The sequence below is a fragment of the Platalea leucorodia genome (genome assembly GCF_965183815.1).
Source record: "Platalea leucorodia genome assembly, chromosome: 1".
In the NCBI taxonomy this organism is placed as follows: Eukaryota; Metazoa; Chordata; class Aves; order Pelecaniformes; family Threskiornithidae; genus Platalea; species Platalea leucorodia.
Window position 1 is genome coordinate 148251929 of NC_138823.1, and position 18482 is coordinate 148270410.

Here is an 18482-nt window from a genome sequence, read left to right on the forward strand (position 1 = left end):
GAGCGGGGAGGCGCGGCGGGCGGGCCGGGGCCGGGGCCGGGGCCCGGGCCATCAGGTGGCGGGGCTGCCGGCGCTTCCGGCCGGCGCGGAGGCGCGGCGCGGCGAGGGGCGGGCGGGCGGGCCTGGCGGGGCGCCGCTGGCTCGCGCACGCTCTCTCGGCGCGGCGGTTGGAGCCGTTGGGGGGGGGGCGGGGGGCGCGCGCGCTCGCAGCCGCGGCTCACGTTCCGCGGGCGGCTCGTGAACCATCGCGAGGAGGCCCGGGCCGAGGCCTTCCCCGCGGGGGCGCGCAGTGCGCCTGCGCGCCGGCCCCGCCGCCTTGCCCGTCCGCCTGCTGCGGGGTGTCCTCCTCAGCGTTACCGCCGCCGGGCTGCCCCTGCCTGCTTGCGTGACTGATACAGCCTGGCCGGTTGGTCGGGCGGGGGCGAGAAGAGGCTCTCAGCCAGCGGTCATGGGCCCTCAATCATTGCCGTGGCGGCGGTGGCGGCGGCGGCGGCTGAGTGACTGAGGGGAGACACCGCCGGGGGAGGGGGCAGGCAGGGGGCGAAGCGCGTGTGTGCGTGTGTGTTGTTGACGACGGTGTTTTTAACCCTTAGATGGTCTCTAGCGAGCCGTTGCTGCTGCCTGTGTCACTGGAGGGCGAGTTCTCCAATAGCATGAAGGAGATGATCGGCGGCTGCTGCGTGTGCTCCGACGAGAGGGGCTGGGCCGAGAACCCTCTTGTCTACTGCGACGGGCACGGCTGCAATGTCGCAGTGCATCAAGGTGAGTAGGCAGGCGAGTGCCAGCTCACCCGCTCTGCCCTCTGGCCTCGCTGCTTCCTTCTTGACGCTCCCTGTCCTTTCCCCTTGGGCCTACTCCTCCCCCTTACCCCCCTTGGCCGTTTTTCTCCCCTTCTTGTCTCCCTCCCCCTTCCCAGCACCTTCTTGTCATCCATGAAGCCTATTTTCTTGTTTCTAGGGCCACGTGCTTTCTGGTCTGACCTGTCCTGTCATCCTCTATCCTTCCAGTTTGTCTGTCTTTTCCCTCATGTGAGACTTCCTATGACTTCCTATATTATGGCTATGAGAAAGGAAGAATTCCCCCCTTCCATTTTTTTTTTCTTCCCTTCCTCTTCCCCTTGTACCTCCCCTGTGTCTATGCTTTCCAGTCCGCCTTTGCACCCTGTTAACAAACTCAGCTGCAACAGTCCAAAGACTACCTGAAACTCCTTTCCTTTTTTGCGGAGCCTCTTAGTAATCTCTGTTCTGGCAGTTGTGGCTGTATTTCTTCCTATGCTCGATGCCTGTTGTCCCTGCCTTCCCAAGTTAGAAAAAAATTACTTGAGGGGCAGCCAGTATACGAGGACGGTTTAGGGCTGGAAGAGAGCTGTGTGTAGGAAAGAGTTAGCTGTCATGTGATTTCTTCCTCTGCCTGCCTTTCCTTGAATGTCATTTGGCTGATGTTTCCTGGTAGATGAAGAGACTTCCTGTTGTGGTTCTGCAGGGGGAGGGTGCTAGTCGGAATGGCTGATGCTAGATTTGTTTGGATTAGTGGAGGCTGGTTGGTTGGGTTCCAGCTCAGCTCAGGAGCTGGCATGTTCCCTCTATGTGTGATTGTTTTGTTTCTGTCAGTGGGTTGACCCTTCGTGTGAGAGCAGAGGGAGAGACTGGATTCTGCTGCTTACATTGTAAGAAAGGAAACTTCCTTACAACGATGACTTCTGCTTTATGGTAGCAGAAGTAAGCAATGCGATGGTAGTTTCTCCGTATCAACTCCCAAGCAGTCATATGAACTCTGTGCCTAGCTCTTTTACTCCTTCTAGATGGTGAACAAATTGGAGGAGACAGAAAATCCTAAATCCAGTTCGTTAGTCTGAATGCCTAGCGCGTGTGAAAATACTACTACTGTGTGCCTCGTGCTTGGTCTTAAATTATGTTGAAGGTGATACAGTAACTGTTTGTTTCAGGTATATGATCCTTTGTAAACTGACAAGAAATAATGAGAAATAGTAATAATTTAAGGAGATCTGCAAAAGAATTCTTGTTAATGTTGGATTGAATGCAGAGGGGAGCTGACACGATCTTTGAAATTAGTCTGGTTTTCAATTAGTTTTCTGTTGTCTTAAGAGCTGGGTAATGTTAACCAGTAAGTTAACTCTGCTTTTGTGGAGTCTTAGGATCATGAAAAAGAACGCTAAAATATGAATACTTCTAGAAGTCGTACCTGAACTAGCTATTATTTTTGTATTATTTTGGACATCTTCCTTTGCATCTAGAGCCTTGCTGATATTTTCAGTGAAAGAATTTGATGATCCAGTACGTCTTAAGAAAAGAAGAACTGTATGTTTTGATTTACTGTCTAATTGACGTTTTACTTTTTGGATTTGATGCATCATGTGAAGGTGGTAGAGGAAGTGTGTCCACTCTTTTTGTAGTCTTTCTGTAGTAAAAGTAGCAGTCCTCATGGTTAAAGCTGGTAGTCCTTATTTGAAGTTGAGACAGCAGTATTACTCATGAGACTTTATTAACTGCATTTTTTGTTATTACAATTATTTTTAGTTCAGAGGAAACTTGCTTTTCAAGTGTTAAGTCATTGGCAAGTTGTGGAGGACAAAATCTCTTCATGTGTTTAAAGAAGCTTTGCATAGTAGTGGAAGTATAAACCAAAGGAAGCCCTGGAGCTCAATAAACAGTATCACAGTGTATCGGAACACGAACCTGTGGTGGACTTTTTTTAGGCTCTAGGTGTACTGTTACGTTTGCAGATATAGAAGTACTTCACTTCAACTTTGGTCTTTGCCCAGCTCGTGTTGCCTTTGAATCTAATTGCCAGCCCTGTCTCTGAGCTGCATTCTGTAATTAGTTTCTTACTCTGCACTGTCTCTTGCTAATTTAAATGTATGATTGCACATTTAAACTCTCCCTCTTAATTTCTAAAGAGGAATTCAAAGTCCTCCTCATCTGTGGTTAATATAGATGCAACAAAACCAAGATGTTTTTTCTCATGTTAAAGAACTTTATTGTACAGTAGAAGGGGCTTACCAAGATAGTTTCGTCTGTGAGTACTTGGATAATGTATTTGAAAATCTGACAACTGATCTTAATGTGACTACATGTATGTATATAATAGGAAATGATTTCATTGACTTTCCTTCATAGAAGGAAAGGTGTATTAGCCAGACTTTTTTTTTTTTTTTTATACTACTATTGCATTACTAGTTTTCTTTTCTTCTTCAGGCTAGCACAAAACCAATAATATTTTTCTATATATACTAGAAGATACTAATTTAGTCTCAGCTTTCCTCTTAACCATTAATTTAGCATATATATTTTTTTCTAGTTACGCACTTAAACCAGATTTTCTTATTTGAGTAACATATGATTGTTGGGAATTGAAATATTAAAAATATGATGTCAGATTCAGGCTTATCTTTTTGAGGAAAATATTTGGCTTTTTGATTGTTTGTTATTAGTTGTTAAACCCATACAGATATTAGAATATACTCACAGCCCTTGTGTTCTTACATTTTCATTCTCTCAGCAGTTCTTAAAGTTTCTTGATCTGTGCATTTCAAACATGAACAGTACTGCCAAATTACTAAACTCTTTTCCTGTTGAATTTCTTATCACACTCCTGCCTTTTTTTTTTTTTATATATACTATAAAATATAGATGACAGTCTTGCAGAGAAATCTGCATGTCTCAAAATCTCTGTCCTAAGGATTTATGTTGTAGCCTGACTATAGTTGCAACTGATCCTAGCCCTGGTGCTCAGTTTAGTTTGTATTTACAGCTCCATATGAATTTTCAGGGGGAGAAAAAGGCAAACTTTGTATCTTTGTTCAGTTTATTGTGGATTTCCTGCTTAAGACCACTTACCTTACTCATAAAGAGTAAGAGAACTTGATCGTAACTGGGTGTGTGAATGTCTTATGACAAACTTGGACTTGTTAGTTGCTTTTAGTTTTCTTGTAAAAAAGACTTTACTATAAATGATGGGTGTTTGTTACTGTGAAGTGTTTTACCTGTTTTGCTGATAAATAAATAGCAGAACAGATCACATATGAAACATTGCTGCTTTTGAATGGTTATATTACTTTTCAAGCTAATCAGTATTTTTTGTTTAATTTAACAAATTAATTTAACAAATTTTGCATAAATTTTTAAGTGGAAGCTGCTTGTACTTCATTTCGAGTAACATTGTGATAGGATTTCATGTGCAATGTATAGATGTCCATTTGACTTCTTAAAATGATGTGAGATCAACTAATACTAAGATTTTTTTTATAACATTCATGTTAGTAGTACTGTAGTGCTGCTTATGTTTGCTGACATATTTTGTCTTGTTCAAAACAGCTTGCTATGGAATTGTTCAAGTACCCACTGGACCTTGGTTTTGCAGGAAGTGTGAATCTCAGGAAAGAGCAGCCAGAGTGGTATGTGCTTTGTTTATTAAGTAATGCTTGTGTGTATAATATTTACCTAAGTATCCCAGTAATAGTAGAAAATAGCTTAGTGTTCTCTCATAATTCTGTGTAGATGCTATTCAGAAAGACCTGTGTGTTTTGTGTGGTTTTTTTTTTTTGTTTGTTTAAGTGGAAATATGTTACTGTCTCTAAGTATTCTGACGATTTGGGGGGGGGGGTTGGAATGTGGGGTTCTTTTGTTGTTGTTTTTTTTTTTTTATTATTTTTTATTTTTTCCCCCAACTGTTTCAAAGATTATTTTCTTCTTGTCTATGGTGTGGGTTTTGTGTAATTTTGTCACATTTTGTTAGGTATGGGGAGGAAATAGAATATGTGTCCAATTTTCTTTTTACAGCAACTTTAGCTTGCCAGTTGAAAGCTTCAGTCTAGGAACGCTTAACCAATGAGTAGTGTTCTTAATTTTGTAATCTAATGCTTACTTGGAATGTGATACTTATAATTGAAGAAACATTTTCTTTCTCTGCCTTTTTAATTTTTATGGTAAATATTGGGGATTCAGATAATCCTTCTGAACAACAACAAAAAAACCCAGCACTTTCTTTTTTTCATTGCATGAGCGTTTTTTTTTGTCAGACTTGTGTGTTATTAGATCAAGCTGCATGATATCAGGCGTTTTTAGAAAAAAGACAATCACGTTTCTCACTACTTGGCACTTTTTCGTTTGTGTTCCAGCAAAAGATAAAGTGAGAGTATTTAGAAATACTAAGGTGTTCCTTTGCCTCTGAAAACATTTTTAATGTAAGAACTGGAAGAGAAGGTGGTGCAGCATCTTAGGGCAGCATGTAAACTATTTCTAACTTTCATATATAAAGGCAAATGAAGAGCCTGAAACCAAATTTTCTGTTGGTGTCAGTGACTGGCAGTGTTTACATGAGCCTGTTTGCTGTACCTATTTCCTTTTCTAATATAAACTACTATAGGAATGGTAGCATGACCTAATGTTGTGTGAATTTTTGGCACAGGACTGAAGAATCTTGTTCCCCTACTTTTTCCCAACTTGCCACTAGTGTTTTCATAATGCCCTAGTAAGCTAGACTTTGTTCCTCCTTCAAAAGCAGACCTGTTGGTGGGAACAAGATCGGATCTATTTCTATGTGCTCTCCAAGTATTTGTCAACAGAAAATCAAAACCGCCACCTTTTCGAAAGAAAGGCTGTTTCTTTCTTTTTCTGGTAAGACCATCAGCAATGTGAAGTTTTACGAGTAGCATTTTTTAATGTTGCTGAGTTTGATATATACAGGTTGACAGCAAAGTTAGAAATACAGAGGGGGGGAAAAGAGAGATGGTGGCTAGAAGGAGGGTTTTTCTGGTGCATGACAGGGAACTCTCATCAGGATTTAGGATATAGTTATTCCTAGCTTCTCCTGACACAAGGAATGAAGGAGAACTGTACTGAGTTCTAAAATAAACTATGTCTCACTGCGTTCTGATAATTTCTTGAGTTTACCAAAGAGAATAGCTTTGCTAGGCATTATACTGCTTTTCTTTGCTGTTTGAAGTTAAGAAGGAATGGCGATGAACTTAACTGAATTCTCTGCCTGGTGTATTCTATTCTTGTTTCCACCTAATGGGGTCTGTTTATGGTACAGTTCAACAAGTTGATTACTGATCTTGTTTCAAAAACCAAATCTTTTCCATTTGTAATATAGCATAGGTTTAAATGGTTCTCAAGTGAAACTAATTGCATGTGAGGTAGAACAGATAGATAATAGTTGAAGTTTTAACAACTACTTGTATGTTAGTGAGTTAGAAACATGGTGGCTGTCTCTGAGGTGTCTTGAAGAAGCCCTTAACATTCAAAAACTAAACTGAAGCTTTGACTTCAGTGTGAAAACTGGAACTTTATTGTAACCAGTTTATCAGACTCAAGTTGTAACACACTTACTTGCAAAAGCAGACCTCCTTATTATCACTGTAGGAGACTGAAGCTTAGTTTTTCTGTTGGCCTTTTTGTCTAGAAACAAACCCAGAATGAAATTAACCGTATTACATTGAACATGCTTCTACTTACTTATTTTTAACGTTTAAAAAGACCTGAGTCTTGCACTCAAGGCATATTTTTCCTTGCTGATGCTGCCTGCATTGTGTGTTTTTGGGGTTGTTTTTTTTTTTGATTGTTTTTTTTTAAAGCTGCAGTTACTGGGCAAATAAATCCGTTCTGATAAGAGTCCAGGGTTAATTGCTTGCACTAAAGTTAGTCTTGTTTTAACAACTGAAAGAAATAAACTAACTCAGGAGCACGTAACTCAAGTAGGTGGGTCACCAGAGAACTTTGCTTAACAGCAGGTTAGAGCAGTTGGCTTCCCATATACCTTCAGCTGTTATACACTGACGTCTGCTGTGTTCCCTTTCCTCTGTGTGCTGCTGCTAAGCTGGTACGTACTGCTTGTCAGTAAAAGCGGTGGCTGATTTTTTTTTTTTTTTTTTTTTTTTTTTTTTTGTTTTCAGCCACACGAACCTCCTGGCTGGTTGCCTTCTGCATTTTTGCTAGTGAGGTGGTAGGTAGTCTTGGGTTTTGAATGGTCAGCTGCTAGTTGGAAAGCACAGCTCCATACCTGACAAGTCGTATTGAGTCTTGGCTCTAGCAGAGTCATGTTTTTGTGTGTGGGGGAGAAACTGCAATTTTTGTAAACCTGAACTGTTTGGATAATGGACATATTGAAGTGTCTGGTAATTATTTGACTTACATTATAGTCGTGTATATGTAGTACATAATAAATAGAAGGTTGTAATCCCAGTGTGCACTTCTTACAATCACTGTGTAAGTTTTTAACTTGAAAAGTCTTAGTTTTCCCTAAATCAGCTAATTTATCTTAGCTGACCTATAGTGAGCTTGGAACATGAATCTCTTCAAGATGGGTGGCAACTGCTCCTAGCTTTGCCTGTGTCAGCGCCAGCTGTTATTACCCTGCATAGTGGGCCCTTTTTATGTCTTCACTGAATCAAGAAGCAGGGCAGATACATGTTGATGTAGGAAAAAGTAATATTAGGGTCTGTATGAGGATGTATACATACGGAGTAGTATGTAAGGGACTTTGGGTCCTGGCTTGGGAAATTGAATGGTGCCATGTATGGTGTCCAGGGGCTGATAGTACTGGTATCCAAAGAGAGAACAGAGAAGCTAAGTTTAGGAATTGTAGCACAACTGTTGTTCAGAAAGACTTTTTTCCCCATCATCCCATTATGTGCCAAACATCTTTCTTGATGATCTTATTTTAAGAATGACTTAATTATAGTATATATGGGGTGTAAATAGATACTGTGTTTATGGTTTACTACAAGCTACTACTATTCATGCTTATCATGAGGGAGCTGGAATAATCTATGTGCTAGAGATACCAGGCACCACAGAGGCATCCAGCATTTGGACAGACAGACAGCTTGGTCAGGCTTATTAGCTACATGTAGGTGCTGGTCCGTGTGAATCCAACTTGATTCAGAGAGACCAGGAGATCTCAGTACTGAACTTCAGTGTTATGAATTCCAGGAAGTTTTACTAGCTCAAGCACAGCTCAGCCTGTACATGTGAAGTCAGATTGCTCACGGCATTGCAAGTGAATTAATATGCTGTTGATCTGTTTCGCTGGAATATGTATATTATAAGCCTGTCATTGTGTCTGGAAGAATCAGTTTTGACTTGGTACAAATTACTCTTAACATCGTAAAGGTGGTGTTTTTTCCACTTGGCATTTCTGTGTTAGTTTTTTTTTGATGGGGCGGCTCATGAAGTTGAATGCAGTACTGGCTCAGGACTGAGTCGGCACGTTTGCGTGACACTACAGCTGGTCTAATAAGCCACCTGGATTTTAGTCCTGGGGAATGTGTTGATGGGGCTGTGACTCCCTGTGGAGCTAGCCACATAAGATTTGAGATAGTATTCATCTGGATCTCAGCTGAATCTAGCGTAACTGGAGTCTCTGCACTTGCACATGTGTTTCTTGGAACTTGGTGCAGAGACAGAAAGATTGTCATTGCAGAGTTAGTTTAGATCATACAGTACTTAAGAATTCAGAGCTGTAGAAACACAGCTATACTGTTTACCTCCGAAGCCAGTTCAGGTACATTGTGCTCTCATAGTGATAGGTTCCTGCTAGTAATCCTGCCAGACTCGAGCTGTTCCTGCATCTGCTGCACAGATGATCCACAGTCTGAATACCTGAGATTTTTTTTTTTTCTTTAAATCTTTAGTGTAACAACAGTTGGAGTTCTCTTCTCCAAGTTCCGTTTTTAAAAAAAAAATCTTTCATCACATGCATCTACAAGTTTGTTATTGTAGAGTTGCTCATAAGAGTTGTATGATGTATCCATAGTTTAACACCCCACCCCCAGCATAGTAGGAAATAACCATAGATGTAGTATTACTTGCCTTTTGCCTAAACAGAAGGAGGCAAGGAAGGAGGAAATAGGAATGTAGGCTTTCGATATGCAGATTGGTTTGTGATCAGAGCTCTGACAGCTCTGGCTCAACAGGCTGCCTCCAGGGGAATGGGGTCTCTGTGCCTGTGCTTTGAATCAGTTTTGCTGTGGTTGTTAGACCTGTATCTGTAAACTAGAATGCGCATTGATAAATGAGGTCACAATAGAGGTGTACTAAGCTTAATTTTAGAAGAAGAAAACTTGCTGTTTTCTTTTTTTCTTCAGTTTGAAATACTGTCCACCAAACTAGTCAGGACTAATATACTATGCATTCTCTTTGAAGATATCTCTTGAAATAATTCTTAAAGAAATTTTGAAACGAATGCTTTTTTTTAATGTATATCCATAGTTCTCCTTAAAGAACATTTTATATAAGAATATTACTACAACTACTTCTGAGAATACTGTAACAAGTAGTAGAAAAACTGCTTTAGTTTTGAGTATACAACAGAAAAATTGACCTATGTGCTTTTGTTATTTGTGTGGCTTTTACACAGCAGTGCAATAGTAAACTTGTAAATAAGAGAAGGAAAAGTGACTGTAAAATACAAATTACTAGTAGATTTTTTTTTCTTAAAAATATGAGAAACTACTACTTATTTACAATATCCTCCTGCTCCCCCCCCCCCCCCCCCCCCAAAACAAAACCAAAAAAACCAACCAAAAAAACCCCAAACAACCCACCAACAGAACAGTCTTGTCTTTTATGAATGTCTATGCAGTCTGGCAGGCAGTGAATGTTGTTTTTGTAGTTGGATAACTGGAATAAAAAGTCTGCCTGAAGATACTTAGGCACAGCATGTGAAACAACTTTTATTCTGAAATGCTGTTGATTGAGTGATGTGTGTTTCTTGTCCATTACATAGATGGGTGAGTGTTGTTTGCTTTGCATTTCATGAGTAGGAGAAAATAGTTTTTTCCTGTTCACATTTTTTTTGTATACGTAGTGATTACAGACCCATAACCTTATTGCACTGCGACTCAAAAGACGACAGCATTGCGTAGGATTGCAAGGTGTCTGGTCATCAGCGTTAGTAGTACAAATGGCAGAAGGCATTGCAGAAGTGCAGTATAGCTTCTGTGCATCTTCCTATTCGGTGAACTGAATCTTATGCACTGTATTGTGTGCTGTGCATGTGGAAGTGGGAGTATTAATGCTATTTCTGATTGTTCTGCCTTCATGCTTTTCTTTTCCTTTTTGTGTGTGTGCTGCATTTTTCCCTGCTTATATACATACTTGCTACTTGGTTCCTAAATACACAACTGAGTTCATAAACTTATTTGCAGCACTTATTAGCAGACCTCTTCTGCTGTAATATTTTTCAGTTTTGATTAGCTGCAGTTAACCTAAATGTACACCTTATTTGTGCAGTAATTTAAAATTACATTATGCTAAATATGGATACATAGAGTATTCAGGCTTTGAAACACCGTGTAAAATAATTGCATCGCTCAAGTACTACTCGATCAAAAATTTTTTAACATAGGTATCAATATCACAGGTACTTTAGTAAATGCCCTAAGGGTTCTGTGGCAGAATTACTAACCAAAGTGAGACTAGAGCAAAACATTTTCCGTTACAGGAATTGCTTAATTCTTACGCAGAAATGTTTTGTGCTGGTTAGTGTCATTGGTAGACTGTTAAATCATTGGCAAAAGAAGTCTCTAAAGTAAGCAAGGAGCTCTTTAACTGCAAGGAGCCTTAAAAGGCATGCTAGCATTTTATACCTAGGAATTTTTAGGGTACAGCTGTGGTATGTTGCAGCAGGACACTGAAGTGAACCATCGTATACTGTGTTTTCTTCAGCTAGATTGAATTGGGTCAGTAGTGTACTTTTAGTCTGATAACAAAAGCTTGGGTGTTTAGCTGGAAATCCAGCTAAACATGACATATTTCTCATAGCCTTCTGATGCTTTCCATTGAAGATCAATGTGTGAATCTTAAAAAGTTTGTATGTGTTTATAATTTGGATTCCTGCAACATCTAGCAGGGTTTACTAGTCTTAAATATGTAGTGGGAGATTTATGGCTTTGGACTTCTGAAGTTGGAGTAGCCAGATCTTGATACATGCTGTGTGTCGCCACTATGTGACATTGTACTCTACATTCTCTCTCTTCTAGTTACCTTACATGTATTGAGTAAAACTATGACTAAATGTCACCTGTAGTATGTACTGACTGGATGGTCTTGGAAGAATGCCGATTTGCATGTTGAGTGCCTCTAATCTTCTTGTCATAGTCTGTAAATCCGTAGTAGATGTTTTTGACAGAGCTAACTGAATCTGCATATATTTTTATCTGATGCCTTGATAAAGAGAACTAGGTCGAGTCTCTTTAATTTATCCAGGTATAAAACCCGAAATGCTTCAGGTAGTCAGTCTGTTTTTCTTTTACCTGTCAACTGTCTGCTTTAAAAAAAGTTCTCTCCTTCTCCTGGGACAGATGACTGAATAGAGATGGGGCAGAGATTTGGCAAATTTGTCAGCATCAAGAAATGAGTATTTGAAGATGGAGATGACTTAATTTCTTAAGTTGTCAAGTTGCAGAACATAGCACTTTTCAAGAGAAGTGCTGACAGTATGCGTTCGTTTGCTCTATTAGTGGTGTCAGCCAGTTGGGGATTCCTGAATGTGGCAGAAGATCTTTTGATTCCTGTTGGCTCTTCATTGTGTCTTATAAATACTGGAGTCTGGGGTGAGTCATAGGTTAGAAACACTGGAACTTTAGTTTGCTTCTCTTCAGATACCTTGGTTGAAAAATGGTGTAGTTAGCTACTTGCTGACTTCTGCTTCAAATACTTGCGTGGTTGCAAGCTATCACTTATAGAGCCATTTAGATAAAAATATTGAAGGTGGGTATTTTGTGGGTTTACAAGTAAGGTCTTAAAATACCGCAGGTTAAGGTATATTGCTATCCAGCTGTAGTTTAGAAACTGATAAATAAGAAAATGTGGATTTGGTTTTGTAGATAGCAGTCTCTTCATTGGCTGGGCCATGTGTTCCTATAGAAGCTTTTGGAAAAGGGGTTATGCAATTCATCCTTTTTGCTGTACTGAACAAGTGAAAAATGAAGTTTTGACTCTGGCAAGTATTATAAAGCATGGGTGTAAAAAATCAGAAATAAACCCTACTGGGAATTTTCAAAGTGCCTAATTGGTTTTAAGGAAAAAGAACCAAAGAAAAGATTAGTAAAATATCAGAGTAAAAGGATTTGATATGAATAGATATCCTCAGTTTGGTGTGAGTAGAGCTTCAGTAATTTCAGCAGCATCTGGGAATGCTTGTGAGTTTTATTGGACTTTCTGGAGGCTTCAAGGGCCGTGAGGATGATCTTCTCTGGTTAGTCTTTGTATGTTGGCAGTATCGGGCCATATCACAGAAGATAGTTTGAAGGGGTGAATGGAAAAATGAGATGTCACTACGTTCCGAGGGCTGGGGTAAGTTACTGCCGGCAGAGGTAGACATGGTCAGTCTGGTATGCATCCTGTTGCTGGGTCTGTTTTTGTACTAACAGCCTCTGAATTCTCATCTATTGATAGAATTTATGCCAAGATCTAAATTTCCAGTGTACTGGTTTGTACCACTCTGCAAAGGTCTGTGGGTTTTTCTTCTGGTTGTCTAATCTTGCAAAAACTGTTTCTTTGTAGGCTCTAAGGCATTTGTTCTTCTGTAGATACCCTCTGATTAGCTGAATTTGAGTGAGGTTTTCTGTTAAGTATAATCTAATTGTCTGTGCTGTAATTAGTACACTTTTATGTAAGTATCTTTAGAATATGGTGTCTCTTTATAGAGGGAGCTATGTTTACATTGGTTGTTCAGTACCATATTTGCCTGAATCTAACACAAACTAATTGCTAAAATGACCCAGCATTTTTCCAGGTTTATCAGGGGGAAAACAGAGTTTTTTCTTATTTTCAGTGTTTTCGTTCCAATGTATGTGTATGGGGTTTTGTAACACACCCCCCCCCCCCCCCGTCAAAGAAATGGGCCAAAACACTAGGGGGAGGAGAGATGTAGAAAGAAAAGTATAAGAGGAAGATGAGAAAATGTAAGATTCTTTCCTCTGGAGAAGATGGAGTACTAATTTCACACCCTTTGGGGGAGAAGGAAAATAAACAGCAAAAATGTTTTGAGCTTAGAAGATAATTTTTCATCAAAAAAGTGAATAAAGAACTTCAACTAGGTACATATAGGTAGGGTGATGTATGTGCAGCATTGGCATAACTGAAACTCTAGACATGATTTGTGATCAGCTTTGTATCCAGAGCTGTTTTCTAGATATCCATTTTGGTTTTTTTTCAGATTTTTTATGTTTTTGACAGCAATAGGTATGTGCCTGCCAGTGTTAAATTGTTTTACATTAACCTCAATAACTACCCATATGGATGTCTTCACCCTTCTAAGCCGGTTTTTTAAGCCATATTAAAATACTTTGTATTATCTGAAGTAGTAGTGTATAAGACTATCTAGCATATTCAAAGTCTATAGGATAGGGAAAGATCATCTTAGATATCATAAAGAGTATTACAAGTGACTTTTGTATGTTTCCTTCTGCTAACACCCAAGGGTGAGACAAAATGGGATGGAATATGGACAAAGGTAGGTGAAACTGTACCACAGGACTTGGGAGATGAATACCTGGATGCAGTCAGCTGTGCTGCAGGCTTCCACAACTACCGATGAATGGGAGACAAGATTGCTAAGAGCATCAGGGGCTGCCAGTTGGAAACCATTGATTAGAAACTAACCTTCTGATCAGCTGCTTTGCTTACCTTTGTAAATCTGTCCATGTGCTTTGGGGGAGTGTGTTGAGTTGGTGCATTTTGATATATACAGAAATACCCAGTAGCATGGCATGCTGTAAAATAGATGTATTTGGAAGCAAATTCGGAAGTAAAGCAATAAGGTGACTCCTGCTTGGCAAGTGACTCTCTCCTCCTAGGTTAATTTTAAGAAAGTTATAAGAATTTGGTGGAGTGTGTGCACATTTTGTTTTCACTAAAATGGGAACTAAAACTCAAAACAAAACCAAATGGATTTAACCAGTCTGCTGTTTGATTAATGATTAACAGGAGCAGCAGAATAAAATGTTTTGTATGTCAAGTTTGAACTGTTGATGAAAGGATTGAAAGAGATTGTGTGTCAGGTTTAAAGAACTGTGATGCTTATTTTGTGTAACTTGCTATTTTGTTATTTGTAACTTTAAGGGTCATGTATTGCAATCTCTTAGAGTTGTTCCTTTCAGTTAAATACTGTTTGTTTGCTGTTGTCAACCAATATGAAACAGTAATTCTGTGATCAAAATGTACTTTGGATAAAAAAAACCTCTTCTGGAAGCATGGGTGTCATGCTGGGTATAGTACAGCTTGGGAGGGAAAATAAGCTTGTAAACTAAACAGTTTGTGTATATGTGGCTGATGCCTGTTAAGAAACTTGGAATATATGAATGTCAGGGAAATACCGAAACAAAGTTGGCCTAATAAGTATGTCTGGGTCTGGGCCCAAGAAATATGTCTATATTACTACTGAAATGAAATGAGTCTGTTTCAGGTGTGGTGTGTGATTGTTTTTGTTTGGTTTGTTTTCTCTTTTTTTTTTTTTTTTTTGAGGGGTGTGTATAAGTGTGGTGATGTTTTGGTTGTTTTGTTTTTTGTGTTCTCTCCCCCCGCCCCGCCCCACCAAGGCCCTTGGTTGTAATTCCATGCTCACTTATAGGCAGCATAGATGATGCCACCTCCTGAACAGGGTGGTTGTATCCTTGCCATACTCCCTATCTGTCTTCCTGTTACATTTTTTATGTGGCATTGTTGTTCTTATGGCCTCATGGCCAAAGAGGCGATCTGGCTGAAAAAAAAGGTATTTCATTTTTAGCTTGCTGATTGGGATTTCCATAGAGTCAAATGAACACTCTTCCCAGAGAAAGGGAGGCAGTAGAAAGTACACAGCAGGGGATGGCCAGTGATCTTCTTTTGGCAGCAGTGTGCAATTATGTTAGCTTAAAGTGAGCCTGAAGTAAAGTCAGCTGGAACTGCAGCCTAATTTCTCAGCTAACTTTTAGGAACCGTGGTCTATTTAATCTGCTGTAGATCTTCTTGTGTTATTTAGGTTAACAGGTCATATTGAGACACACGGTTTATTGCCTCGTTGCAATGCTGGGAATTCAGTCCTGCAGGACTTTACTTGGTTGACAGTCATTATTCAGGTGAACGGTTCCACTGGCCTACCTTGGACCAGAATTCAGTAAATTACTTGCACAAGAATTCCTTGAGCTTTGTTTTCTTATAACAAGAGACAGCATATAATGGATGTCTGCAGATGATGCTTTATGAAACTTGCTCCAAATTTACAGAACCCTGAGGGAAGAACAATGTTATATTCCTACTATTCTTTTTTTTCCCCCCTCTTCTACTTGTATAGTCTTGTTCGTGTCTCTCTTTATCTTCCCTCTCTATTACATCTCTTGCGCATTCTCTTCATTTCAACATGAATAAGGTTATCTACTGCTAGTTAAGGTAGCTGTTAGTCCTGGTTAAAATGGAAAGGCATATTTATCTAAAATGGGGGGGGGAACACTTTGTGCCACAATGCAGTGGAGCCAAATTGGACTGTAACTAATTCAATATAGGAAGATGGGTTTATTTATCTTCTTCTTCTCTTATTTTGGTCTTTCGGTCTTGGAACTTCTTTCTGCTGAGTATCTTTAGTGGACACCCTCATTCTTTTTTTTTTTTTATTTTATTTTATTTTACTGGTCTTTATTTCTTCTTGGTTATTTATACTTTTTTAATAATGACGGAAAAAAAATGGGTTCTTTCCCTTTCTGCGTGGACCTCCCATGCTTTTGACTACTTTAGGTCTCTGCTGTGTGACTTTTTAAAGATTGGACCCCTCAGGAGGCAGTGGGTTTTTTGTCAGACCCAGGCAGCCTCAGTTCACCTGGATGCTAAGGTTACAGGATCAGTCTTCTTTCACTTAATTACCTTGCTGTTTATGTAGCTCAGAAGTGAGTTGTGACAGTTACACTGTCAGACTGTTCCAGCTGCAGAACTTTGGTTTCACTTTAGTCCTCTGCAGGAGACCTCATAGTCCAGAGCAATTCCTGCTGAGAGTTCACCTGAATTCTGCTTGGACAGAAGCTAGATCCGTGAACTTAGTCTGTTCCACCAAAGAGCTGCAAAAATGGGATGTCCATGTTACACTCTGTAAGGGCAGGAATGTCAGTTGCTACAACTTCAGTCTTCCTTCAGCCAGTATTTATGTCTTTTTCACTCCTCTTCAAATCTAAATCAACTGGCTGTACCTACAGTACCATATGCACTGGTGCCCCTCCTTGCTGTAGGACTAGTGCCCTTCAGCACACCAAAGGTTGTGGTTATTCTCTTGGGTCACAGTCAGCCTCTTTGGTATTCACATTTGCACTGTCTGACCTGATGATGTTTATCTGAACTGTTGATCCATCATAGCAGGTTGCCTTATTTATGCTGTAGTATCTTGTAGGTGTCATGTCCGCCCCTGCTACCCCTTCCCGCCCCCCCCCCCCCCCCCCCAGCTTGTTTAGTAGTTCCCCACAATGTTTTTGAATGCTCAGACAATAAATTTGTGTCAGAAATCCTTTGCCAGAGCTACAACTTAGAACGCACAACTGGAGAAGAGAGTCCTGGCATGGTCTGGGTGCTCAAATATTAGAGATCATCTGACCATCCATACAGATGGTCAGATTATTCCTTATACTGTATTGCAGACATCGAAGCTTTATTCCATCGTACAGGTTGTATGTGATGTGGCATTTAGTAGAGAGATTCCGCTGTTGCTGTTCACTTAAACTCCAAGCTCTGTCCATAAGTAAACTGGAAGAAGGAGACACTGTGTGGACAAAAATATGCAAATAAGATGGTATAAGTAACTGGACTTCTGAGATACGTATATACCCAACTGTCTCCTTTCCTGTCTCCTACAGAATCCTTTGTAGCAACATGCATTTAAGCATTTTGAAAGTACCTAAGAGTTTTTTTTCAGTCACTTCGCAAATTCTCAGCTGAAACTCACTTTTTTTTAAAATGCTATATTGCTGTAAGATTTTAGAACTAGTAATAAACTGTTAGTTTAAAAAAAAAAAAAAAAGAGAAGTTCTCTACCAGTGACTTGTCTCAAGGCATCATAGAATTATCATGGAATCATAGAATGGTTTGGGTTGGAAGGGACCTTAAAGATCATGTAGTTCCAACCCTGCTGCCATGGGCAGTGACACCTTTCACTAGACCAGGTTGCTCAAAGCCCCATCCAACCTGGCCTTGAACATTTCCAGGGATGGGGCATCCACAACTTCTCTGGGCAACCTGTTCCAGTGTTCCTCACCACCCTCATAGTAAAGAACTTCGTCCTTATATCTAATTTAAATCTACCCTCTTTCTGTTTATAGCCATTACCCCTTGTCCTATCGCTATGCTCCCTTGTAAAAAGTCCCTCTGCAGCTTTCTTGTAGGCCCCGTTCAGGTACTGGAAGGCTGCTATAAGGTCTCCCCAGAGCCTTCTCTTCTCCAGGCTGAACAACCCCAACTCTCTCAGCCTGTCCTCATAGGAGAGGTGCTCCAGCCCTCTGATCATCTTTGTGGCCCTCCTCTGGACTCGCTCCAGCAGGTCCATGTCCTTCTTATGTTGGCGGCCCCAGAGCTGAACACAGTACTGCAGATGGGGTCTCACCAGAGCAGAGTAGAGGGGCAGAATCACCTCCCTCGACCTGCTGGTCATGCTTCTTTTGATGCAGCCCAGGATATGGTTCGCTTTCTGGGCTGCAGGCATACATTGCCGGGTCGTATTGAGTTTCTCATCAACCAGCACCCCCGAGTCCTTCTCCTCAGGGCTGCTCTCAATCCATTCTCCACCCACCCTGTATTTGTGCTTGGGATTGCCCCAGCCCATGTGCAGGACCTTGCACTTGGCCTTGTTGAACTTCATGAGTTTCATATGGGTCCACCTCTCCAGCCTGTCAAGGTCCCTCTGGATGGCATCCCTACCCTCCAGCGTGTCAACCACACCACACAGCTTGGTGTCGTTGGCAAACTTGCTGAGGGTGCACTCAATCCCACTGTCCGTGTTGCCGACAAAGATGTTAAACAGTGCTGGTCCCAATACCGACCCCTGAGGAATGCCACGTGTCACTGGTCTCCACTTGGACATCAAGCCATTGACGGACTTCTCAGATATGATGGATAGTGGCTTAGCAACTTCATCTGTCAGGTCCCTCAGGACCCGTGGATGCATCTCATCAGGTCCCATGGACTTGTGCACCTTCAGGTTTCTTAGATGGTCTCGAACCTGATCTTCTCCTACAGTGGGTGGTTCTTCATTCTCCCAGTCCCTGCTTTTGCCTTCTGTAACTTGGGCAGTGTGGCTAGAGCACTTGCCAGTGAAGACTGAGGAAAAAAATTCATGGAGTACCTCAGCCTTCTCCATATCCCACATAACCAGGTCTCCCATTTCCTTCTGGAGAGGACCCACGTTTTCCCTAGTCTTCTTTTTATCACTGATGTACCTATAGAAGCTTTTCTTGTTGCCCCTGACATCCCTGGCCAGATTTAATTCTATCAGGGCTTTAGCTTTCC

At 40.8% G+C, this 18482-nt stretch overlaps 1 protein-coding gene across 4 annotated transcripts in view; it reads left to right on the forward strand.

Annotated features, from left to right (window-relative positions):
- The first annotated feature begins 220 nt into the window (after window positions 1-220).
- Window positions 221-18482, forward strand: part of MLLT10 (MLLT10 histone lysine methyltransferase DOT1L cofactor) — a 138332-nt gene continuing 120070 nt past the window's right edge. For 2 of the 4 annotated variants that reach the window (XM_082313039.1, XM_082313041.1), the window contains exons 1-2: window positions 221-762; window positions 4335-4414. In XM_082313039.1, coding sequence (XP_082169165.1) covers window positions 594-762; window positions 4335-4414 — 249 coding nt within the window. In that variant the 5' untranslated portion in view covers window positions 221-593. Of the gene's footprint in view, window positions 763-4332; window positions 4415-18482 lie in introns of those variants that run through there. The other 2 variants (XM_082313040.1, XM_082313042.1) reach the window with 2 other exon arrangements.